The sequence below is a fragment of the Anser cygnoides genome, chromosome 1, assembly GCF_040182565.1.
Source record: "Anser cygnoides isolate HZ-2024a breed goose chromosome 1, Taihu_goose_T2T_genome, whole genome shotgun sequence".
NCBI lineage: Eukaryota > Metazoa > Chordata > Aves > Anseriformes > Anatidae > Anser > Anser cygnoides.
Genome location: NC_089873.1, coordinates 198,273,952 through 198,285,117, shown reverse-complemented (window position 1 = coordinate 198,285,117; position 11,166 = coordinate 198,273,952). Strand labels below are relative to the sequence as shown.

General features: G+C 42.5%; 1 protein-coding gene across 1 annotated transcript in view; it reads left to right on the top strand.

Annotated features, from left to right (window-relative positions):
- Positions 1-3,176: 3,176 nt before the first annotated feature.
- ARHGAP42 (Rho GTPase activating protein 42) overlaps positions 3,177-11,166 on the top strand; it is a 169,774-nt gene continuing 161,784 nt past the window's right edge. The window contains exon 1 of the mRNA XM_013178134.3: positions 3,177-3,701. Within this exon, the coding sequence (XP_013033588.1) occupies positions 3,548-3,701 (154 nt within the window). The 5' untranslated portion in view covers positions 3,177-3,547. The remainder of the gene's footprint in view (positions 3,702-11,166) is intronic.

The window sequence follows — 11,166 nt, the reverse complement described above, 5'->3', positions numbered from 1 at the left end:
GTCAGTCCATGACGCTTCGTCTGCTTCATGGTCACTCTGTGCCCCTGCTCCACATGGGGTCCCTCCCACGGGATGCCATCCTTCCCGAACTGAGCCTGCGGGCGCTGCCCACAGGCTGCAGCTCTTCCAGAACTGCTCCCACACGGCTCCGTACCACGGGGTCCATCCCCCAGGAGCAAACTGCTCCAGCACGGGTCCCCCACGGGCGGCAGCTCCCCCCAGACCCCCTGCTCCTGCGTGGGCTCCTCTCCACGGGCTGCAGCTCCGGCCTGGGGCCTGCTCCTGCGGGGGCTCTCCATGGGCCGCAGCCTCCTCCACAGGCTGCAGCGTGGAGATCTGCTCCATGTGGGACCCATGGGCTGCAGGGGGACAGCCTGCTCCACTGGGGGCCTCTCCATGGGCTGCAGGGGAACTTGTGCTGCGTGCCTGGAGCACCTCCTGCTCTCCTTCTGTGCTCACCTTGGGGGCTGCAGGGCTGCTTCTCTGCCAGTTCTCACCCCTCTCTCCCAGCTGCTGTAGCATAGCAGACTTCTTTCCCTTTCTTAAATATGCTCTCCCAAAGGCCCACCCAGTGTCAATCATGGCTCAGCTCTGGCCAGTGGCGCGTCCCTGGAGCTGGCTTTGATCTTACATGGGACAGCTGCTGGGCTCTTCTCACAGAGGCCTCCCCTGCAGCCCCCCTACTACCAAATGCTTGCTATGTAAACCCAATACAGGAGGGACTGTTGATCTGCTTGAGGGTAGGAAGGCTCTTCAGAGGGATCTGGATGGGCTAAGTAGATGGGCCGAGTCCAATTGTATGGCATTCATCAAGGAGAAGTGCTTTGTCCTGCACTTTGTTCGTAACAACCCCGGGCAGCAAATACAGGCTTGGGGAAGAGTGGCTGGAAGGTTGCCCATCAGAAAAGGACCTGGAGGTATTGGTTGACAGCTAGCTGAACATTGGCCAAAAAAACCAGTGGCATCCTGGCCTGCAACAGAAATAGTGTGGCCAGAAGGACTAGGGAATTCATTGTCCCCTTCTGTGTTGCACTAGGGAAACTGCACCTCGAATATTGTGTTCAATTTTGGGCCCATGGATGTTGAGTTGCTTAAGAGTAGAGAAGTGCAACAAAGCTGGTGATGGAACTAGAAAATAAGTGCTATGAAGAGTATCAGGGGGAACTGGAGTTGTTTAGTCTGGAAAAGAGTAGGCTGAGGGGAGACCTCATCGCTTTCTACAACTACAGGAAAGAAGGTTGCAGTGAGGAGGCCATTGGTCTCTTTTCTCAGGTGACAGAGTCACAGGATGTGAGGAAATGGCCTCATGTTGCACCAGGGGAGATTTAGACTGGATATCAGCAAGAACTTTTTCATGGACAGGGTGGTTAGACATTAAAACAAACTGCCCAGAGAAGGAGTGTAATCCTCATCCCTGGAGGTATTTAAAAGACTTGTAGATGTGGCACTAAGAGACATGATTAATGATAGGACTGGGTTGGCCAGGTTGATGGGTGGACTTGATGAATTTGAAGGTCATTTCCAACCTAGATGATTCTATGATTCAACGACATTACTGCTTTCTAAATTACATCAAATAAACATAGTAGAAGACAGTCTTTTCAGCTACTGGATGACACTGAAGGAAGAACAAGTGTGCATAAAATGATTCTATGAATATATGAAAATTAATTTTTTAATAACCAGAGAAGACTATATTTTGAACATCCTTCCAGTAGTTATACTAGGTGGGGGGTTGTTTGTTTATAAGAGAGATTAGATGCTAATGCCTGAAAAAGCCAGGTAACTTGTTAACCCAACATTTTCCAGTCTTATTCTTCTTATTACTAAAAAAATGAATTTGTCTCAGGCAGCATGTTGATGAGCACAGTTTTGGGGTCAATATGAACTGAAAGAGTCTTAAAAGTGTCTGTTAATATAAACATAGACAGTTAGCTTGGAGAGATTCTTACGGGCAGAAACTCTCGGCCCAGTAAAACCAGAGCATTATTACTTTTTTCACTTTAATAAATTCTGCAGGCCATAGAGTTAGAAACTGCAGCATATTTTCTGTATTTCTAGTACCTACAGAAATCTGTTGTGAATATGAATAAGTGAGCTTTGACAAACAACTAAAAAGTTTGAAGAACACAAATTGCATAAAGGAACTACAACATGCAACAGCATTGAGCCTTCCCCCATCTTCGCAGTTGAACTGTGTAAATGAGAAGGCTGAGAATGATTAGCAGGAGTGCGTGGACAGCTAAGAGAAGCATCATCTTCTTGAAAGCAATTTTTGGCAAGCCATAGGTTGTGCTTAAGATCTTTGTGTGGCTAGTGTTGATGGTTGTTTCCAATGGAGTTGTTCCCGACCTGAAGGTTGTTTACAGACAGCTCTCCTCAAAAAACAGTACATACATTTGTATATGTATCTGTTTAATGCCACAGTTATGTTGGAAAGAATCACTCCAGAAAAACATACAAGAATCATCCAAACTGCTTCTGTTCGCTGAGACAAACCCACCAGCATACTTGAAAAACACCACTTTGTTGTCATAACCAGGCTTGCAGTTTCTTCATCTTCAGGTTGGAGTTGGCTCAGCTGTATCCCCACACAGCAACCAGGCACTACAGGCGTTCCTACCGTTTGTTTGCTATTTCCTCGGTCTGCACCTCCCTCTCTCCTCCTCCTTTACCTTTTGCTGCTCTCTCTTCTCATTATCCACCCCTGAAGGACTGTCGCCCTGCCGCAGGCCCTCACCAGCACAGCAGGGCTGCGCTGGGGTGCCGTGGCAGGTCCCCCGGTGGTGCAAGCGTGCTGGGCGCCACTGTCTCAGCCCTGAGCTCCTCCGGCTGTGGCACCCGGGCTTACAGCTCACCTTTGCCCAGCAAAGGTGGAGCCACACTCCTCCACACCGGCCTGTGGTCCTGTATAAATAAACCCTCCTCCTTCCTGCACACAAGTTCTTAAGTTCTTGTTGTAACTGTGCAATACACTTTGTCCCCTACAGCCTCCACACAGGTGCCCCGCACACTCCGAGCTCCCCTCACAGTTACCCGTCACCCTTCCCGCCCCCGATCTGGATCCTCCCTCCCTCTGTGCCCCCAAAATCCCCCGAGGCAGGGCAGACGCTGTCCTCCTGCCCTCGCTGCCCCGGCCGGGCCGAGCCCCGGTGGCGCCGCCGCTGGAGGGCAGAGCACGAAGGGGGCGGCGGGGAGCGAGGGGCGGGCACTGCCGGGGCCTCATCCCCGCCGTGTGAGCATGCTGCGGCGGGAGGAGGAGGAGGAAGAAGAGGAGGAGGAGGGCTTCCTCGGCCGGGCCGGGGGAGGTTCAGACTGAACTTCGGGCCGGGGAAGGAGGAAGGCAGAGCGCTGCCGGAAGCCACGGAGCGGCGGCGCCCCGCGGGCAGCATGTAGCTGGGTGACAGCCGCCCGAGCGCCGCCTGCCTCCCCGCCGCCCAGGGCACCGAGGGGCCGGTGCTGCGGGTCGGGAGCCTCCCTACTCACTTCTCCCCTCTCGCCTCAGCTCCCCCAGGCTCCCCGCAGCGCCGTCCCTCCGCCGCTGACCATGGGGCTGCCCACGCTGGAGTTCAGCGACTCCTACTTGGACAGCCCGGATTTCAGGGAGCGCCTCAAGTGCCACGAGATCGAGCTGGAGAGGACGAACAAGTTCATCAAGGAGCTCATTAAGGACGGCAGCCTCCTCATCGGGGCCCTGCGGAGTGAGTGGGGCGGGGGGCGGCGGCGGGCAGGCGGGGGAAGAGGCTTCTTTTGTTTGAATGGGCGCCGGGAGCGGGCTCCCCTGCCGGCAGCCGGAGAAAAACCTCCCGTAAACTTTTCTTCCCCAGCTCCCTCCCAGTCGCTTTGCCTTCGTCTGGCCGCCGGAGGGGCTGGGGAGGCTGCCCGGGGCAGAACGGGGCTGGGCGGGGGCCCGGGGGGCACCCGGCGGCCGGGGCCGCGGGTGGGAGGCAGGGAGAGATGGAAGAAGGGAGAGATGGAAGGAGGGAATGAAGGAGGGAGACAGGGAAGAGGGCAAGGAGGCCGGCCTCGAGGGGCTGGAAGTGGCCCCTTCTGGGGTATTGGAAAGGTTTTTGCCCTGGGAGGTGGTGGAGTCACCGTCCCTGGGGGTGTTTAAGGGAAGGTTGGACGTGACGCTTAGGGACATGGGTTAGTGGGTGACATTGGTGGTAGGGGGACGGTTGGACCTGATGATCTTGGAGGTCTTCTCCAACCTTTATGACTCTATGAACGGGGACAGCCGTACCAAAGTGGCGAAGCAGGATTTTCTGTGGATGTGTGTGGAGAGAGTTTATGTTCCCTACCTCAGTCCTCAATGCAGTTGCCTACTTTTAATAGCAATAATAACGTTACCACAGTTAACATACTAACAAAAAAACAGTTACATATCTTTATTAACTAGCAACTTTGCTAATGATAACATGCTACTTAACTTTGGAAGATTCTGAAAGAAAAGCTCAGGATGAATGGTGCCGCGCTTTTGAAGTTCCGTGAGGTGACAAATGACAGCTTCCCTGAGTGTGAAAACAGCCCTCCCGCTTTGAAGAGTGTAAAGTGAAAATTAAGGACTGCCACCAGCATTACTAGACTCGGCTTGTACTGGTCTGTGTTAGCTATTGCCACCTACTTGTCTTTAAGTTACTTAGGATCTCTTTTATACATTGCCCAGTGCTTGCCTTCACGTAGACATGACTTACAGCTTCTTGTGCTGTGCTGTGAGATGTTTAAGGGAAAAAAAAAAAGTCACTTAAAATGATCCTTAAGCTATCTACCACGTTGACACAATATGCTATATTTATGGAGTGGAAGGGTAGCAGTATTGCTCTCTATTAGGACAGAGAGCAGGTGTTACCATAAACTCCTCAGCTCACAGAAAACCTAACTGATGCTAACCCAGAGTCTGAACCCAAAGTTTGTCTCTTTAGCTGGAACAGAAAGTCAAATTTTGTTGATTTTTTGATGATTTTGTTCCACTAGAAGTGGAATTGAATATTAATTGTACTTTCGCATGTCCCATACTTTATCCCATAGTTAATGTATAGTGTTGCCGTTACGTAAAGCAACTACTGGCTTTTTGACACTTTTGTCATAGAAGTGCACATATTTCTGGACTCATCTCTGTTTTAGGGAGTAGCTGGATACAAGCCAGATGTTAATCTTATGTAAACTTGTATTAAATTCAATACATTTCTCTATCCGTGCCCACAGAACATGACGTGATAGATTACATTGAAAATCTATGTGTATCTATATGTGTGTATGTGTATGCATATATAGATAAACATAAACTCAGTGGTACATTTCTCCTTCCAGAACAAAAAAGATTGTTTTTCAGATTTACTTTAGATTTTCTTTTTGCTAAAAAGCTTTCTCCATAAAACAGGAAATTGGAGCTTGTTTAAAGTGGTAACATGTAAGTTTTTATTACACTTAAGGGTGGTTCTGTACGGTGCTGTGCACAAGGAGTCATGACAGGAGATGATGCCACACTGGTGCTTTTTTATCCTGGTCTAGCACTGGAAATTGACCGCTTTTTGTTCCAGATCAGACATGAACAAATACAACTTTCCTCTTAAGTTGTCAGAGAAAGAATACTGAAGGATGAACTTTGTTCTTGAGAAGTAATTTAGACCTTGATTTTGAAGTGAGTAATCCCATTATCTTTGTGAAGACTACTTGTAAGTCCTTGCTAGATGTAGACCTTATATCCCCATGTTTAACAATTCTGTCCGTCTTCAGGGACAAGTGCTATTTCTATCACAAGTAATTGCAACCTAACCTGCAAGTTCCCCTGATTTTTAGAACTTCTGAGTTCATATGTTACAGTGTTTGACACAATGCTTATTGTATTCTATGTGCAACTTTAAAATGCTGTGTGCTATAGAGTCTTTTAGCCTTAGGAAAGTGAGGTCTGTCCTTGTAAGAAATATTTCTACTTGTTCATTACAAATCCTTTAGTTTTGTGACCATGCATTCCACAGAATACTGCCTCAGTCCCTGTGTTAAGACAACTGGGAAATGGCTGGGTTTTTCTCAGTAAAACAAAAATCTTTTTTTGTACTGTAGACTGTGGTGCAGATGCTGCACAGTGTACTCCTGGTCAAGGCAAATAGAAGTATCTTAGTTTTTCTGAAGTAAAGAACCTTTGACTCATTAAAACATACTAGCTATTCCTACCCAGCTTTAAAGTTGATACAGTGTAAAATATTTGTGCATTTTTTTAAATTTATTTATTTGAAAATCTAATCAAATGATGGAGTAAGTAGTTGGTTTCAGTGCTAAACTCTTATGATTTGATTGTTATGATTTAATAACTTGTAAGCCCTGGAGAACAGCAAGCATTATTTACCCTGCTTTATGTCTTTAGGTGATCTAGGATTTTTCATTTACATGTCATTTTGTGGGCTCAATCCTCTTAGGGAAAAAATTCAGACTCATACAGAGCTATAGTGGAAATGAATTTTGGAATATGTCCTTCCTGAGTATGTTTAGGGAAGAGACAGTGAAGTTGACTTAATGCAGTTAGAAAATACTATAATCTCTTAAGTTGTCTAAATGTAAGATGAATCTATGGTATGTGCATGGTTTTTCAGATGGAGTCAAACTTCTATATTAAAGAAAAGTTACAGTACATACATTTGTGCATAAGCCAGTATCTAAACGCAATGTTAAAAAAATACATGATGAGACACTTAAATTGAAGGTAGAACAAATACGCCTAAAGTAGCATGCAGACTTTTTGCATTTTAATTGTTATAGTGGTCACAAGATGAGGTCACTTCTTATTTTAATGTGGTTCTGCTGCGTTCATTTTGAAGAATTCTTCTTTCTAAAGTAATATGTAGAGCCCTAATAATGTGCTGTCTGAAGTAGCAGTTGACTGTTGTGAATGCAGAGACAACAAATAGTGCCAGGATTGGTGTCAAATCCTTAGCACCTTTTTCCTAACGCATTTTGCAGTTTCCTTCTCTTTCTAAATATGTAAGACTTCTGGGGAGTACACCAAAAGAGTACAGATCATACTGTCCAGTTTAATTATAGGTGGAGACATCCCAATCGTATGGTCATTGTGCTTACTTCAGCCTTATCCTACAGTTGGTATCTCAGTGATAGACTGCATTTCTTGTTACATCAACTGGGATCCTAAATACATTGTTTTCTCTTGAAAGGCTCATTTTATGCATGTATGTTATCTTTCTACAGAGACTTAACTCTGTGCGTAGGGGCAATTAAGTAGGTTTGTGTATTTTTATTTGGTACATCTGGAGGAGGGTTTCCTTATCTTTAACTTCTAAGTTAGAAAAAAGAAAAAAAAGAAACACAAAACTTTTTCTAAAAAGTAATCTCTCTGCTACAACAGGTCTTCCCGATTATTAGGTAACACTTAATTTTGTAATTTCTTCAGGCATCTAATTTAAAAGATCTTTTAAATAGATGTTTAAAATGCATATACTTAACTTGATGAAGTCCACCCATAGCTGGACTCCTGAACCTGAACTCCTGAAATTTTTCCTTTTCATTGATTCTAGCACATTTTCAGTTAAAATATCAAATCTGTGTTTCTTGTACTTTTTGCTAGTATTGTACTTTGTAATGTCCTTCTTTACTAGTAGTTGCTTTGTGAAAAAGCAACCTAGTCTGGGGAGTTGTCATATAGATTATGTAGGAAATTTTATTATAGAAAGACTTGTATACTTTTAATTTCTATAATAAGGCCTACTGGTCTGCCCAAATTGTTTTGAATATTATATTAAACAATCCAAAAAAGTAACATGTATCTTGTTCGAATATCTCATGGCTTATTGCTGTGCAGGAGACTTCAGTTCTACCCTCTGAGTTTTTTAAGGCCTTCTTTCTGCATCTTATTTGCAATTAAAGTAATCAATTTTTAAAGCAATTAATTTGTAATTACTAGCAGTCTTTACTTTTTGTTAGTGTTGTCCTTTTTTTAACTAGCAGAATTAGTAACTTGAAGTATTTGATTTTATTTTGCTTAACACATAGAGAAACAGGCATAAGATGAAAATACCATCTTTTACAAGGGGATTGCATTTTTTACTAGGGCTTTTATATAAATTCCACACAGAAAAGATGATCTCTAAACTGTTTTGACATACAGTATTCCTGAGTGATTTTTTTTGTCTCATAAACCTAATTATAAAAGTACAGTGGTGAACCTGGCAATATATACAGTAACCTTTGAGGGAAGCTGGCTGGAAAAAAATAAGGACAAAATTAGTGCATAAGAAGCTATGATCTTGTTATTTCTCTTGGGGATTTTTTCATGTGAAAAAAAAAAAATATCTTTCCAGAGAGATGCATTTTTCCAGATATCTTGGTCTCACATGTTTTCATGTGCTTATATCTTTAAAATGGCTTTTCCAGATTCTAACTGGAGCAGAAGTGAGTTCATTGAATAATAGCTGCTGAAGTTTGGTAGCAGTCATTCTCATTTTTTAATTTAGTTTCTAAGTAAAAACAACCAATTCTTCGTACTCCATATGTGATACTATGACGAGGAACATGGAATCATAGAAGTATGGCTTCCTCTTGAGAATTTCAGGCATAATTCATGTCGCCTTTGCAAATGGATTGCTTTTAGCTGTTTTAGTCATATACTTCAAAAATGCATAACTTGTCTTTCATAGTTAGGTTGGGTGAGCAGCAGGGCAATACAATAGCTTGCATTTCTTAGTCTCTAAATAAATGATTCATTGCCTCCAGGTTGAAAAAACAAAACTTTGTACTGGTTTTTCTACTGTCCTGTTCAGCTCCTGCTGCTGTTGCACTGAGTGTTCAATGGATTATGGACGTAATTCTCAAAAACAGCTTCAACAGCATTCAGCCTTTCATGCAAAGATACTAATGATAAGCTGGTTCTTGGCCAGAGAAGAAGCTTAATTGCTTCCTCTAGTGTTTAAAGCAGCTGCAGTCTGTATTGTATTATATTATCTTTAACCAAATGTATATGGAGAAAGCAAATATTAGCATGTCGTGGTCTGTTACGAAGCACTGTATTTTCTGCCTATCATATGATTTTGAACCAAGAAAGCCTGGAAGGGAATTCCCATGCTATCAGTAACAACTACTGTGTTACTAAGTCCTGAAATGACTCAGCATGGGCGTTCTTGTGTCTTAATATTGAAACAGGTATTCTGCAGAGAAAGCTTGTAACTGGATGAAGTCAGGTTACCAGAGGAGTATTTTAGTGTTTACAGATATCATATGAAGTGATATCTCTGCTTTAAGAAAATTCTTTTTTTTTTTAAACTACCTTTTTTCAAACTTTTAAAGTGTTTACTGAAATGAACAAATTTAATCTGTTTCTTAGTGGTCCAGTTGGCTTTTTGTCTACTATGTGCTTCATTTGCTATGAATAGGAGAACTGTATTTATTAATAAGAAGCCAGCTGCTTCATGAATATTGTCTTTACTATAATGGAAAATATGATGCTGTGGTCACTGAACTTGTACAGATCTCTTGGGTTTTCGTGGGCAGAAGCACTACAGCAACTTGCAACTTCCTGTAATGGTAACTAACTTATCAGTTGTCCTCTGTGAAAAATACAGAGGACAATACTGTTCTTCTTTCTACTGAAGTGATATGTGAAGCAATGCTTTTTCTTTGCTCTTATATTTTGTCCTATAATGTCAAAATGGTCATTATACATTTGGAATATGGGGGATTAAGGTATTTAGGAGCATCATGGATTTCTTTGGTGTTAAATCTCCTTCTAGTGTTATATCATGTAATTCCTACTTGTCAAATTCAATTTTAAAAGCAGTTTTTATCCTTACTCTTTCTTCTGGAAGACTGTTCTAGAACCATGTTACTCTGAGGATTGAGTAACTTATTAAAAATAAATTTAATCTGGAAATCCAAACTTGTTTATGCTCGTTTTCCTTTCACTCTACTCTTCTGCACTGTTGTTTATTTGTATTTGCCTGTGGAATAATCATATACTTTTGCTAGACTGAACAAGCTGTTCTCATCCTCTCTGCTAAGGGTTTCTCTGGTTGCTTGGTCATTTTAGTAGCTCTTTTCTAAACTTTTTTGAAATTACTTTTAAATAAGCAGGACAGTTGAATACAAAATGGTGGAAACAAAACCGATATGGTGATGTTCACAGGTTTGATCTTTGGTCGTTGTATTTATGCTGTGAAAACATCAGTTCATTAAATGAAACCAATGTTTATGGTCCTCTTTTGACTGTGTGATGCTATGAATTCCTCAAGCATGATGAAAGGTGAAAAACTTTTGGGATCTTATAAGGAGCAGCAATAAAGTAAATACGAAGCTTAAGAAAAATAACTTGACCTTCTTTCCCCATTAATAAGAGGTTGGAGTACTGTTGGGTAGTAAGTTAACCTCCTGTTGGCACCCCATGAATTGCAAATAACTTTCATTAGAAAGATAATATGTTTCCCAGCACATTATGAACTCTGGGCTCTATTACAGTATGGTTTTTTTTTTGTTTTGTTTTTTTTTTTCATATCAGTTACATGTTATCAACCTAAACTGGTTCCCTGTCCTGACTTATGCAAACTTGTCTTTCACAGGACACCAGAAGCTTCAACAACATGTTGTTGTTACAGTCGTGTTTTGCGTAGTATAATTCGGGCATGGGAAAAGACTATGGAAATTCTATATGTCTTCAGAAGTCTTATCTTCTTTTAGCTTAGTATTCAAAGCTGTACACAAGGTGCTGCAATGTGTAGGTTGTATATTTGATATTTTGCAAAGTGCTTAAAAGAGGTTTGGATGCCAGGTGTGCATTGTAGTGTCTGCAAAGGTACTCTTCTGATCACTGAAAAATATTTTGTAAGTGAAAACAGGTATTGCCAACAGAACTATTTTTCTTCTGTAAAGAGCCTTTAAGTGAAATAAACATAGTAAAAAAATAAAATGGGTAGAAGTAAGAAGGCTCAATGTGATTTGGTCCTGTAGAATCACTAGGACAAATAAGCCTCTTTTTTTAATTATTCTTTGCCTTCTGTGCTTTCTTTCACCTTTTGGTTTCCCGTAGCTGGGGATGCAGCAAGATGCGTGCAGGATCTTTTTGCCTCCAATCAACAGCACAAATACTCGTAGTGGGTCAAATTTAATTTTTGTATCACTTGCTATTGTTTTTAGTAGTGTTGCTCAAAACAAATTCTTAATGAGTGTAAT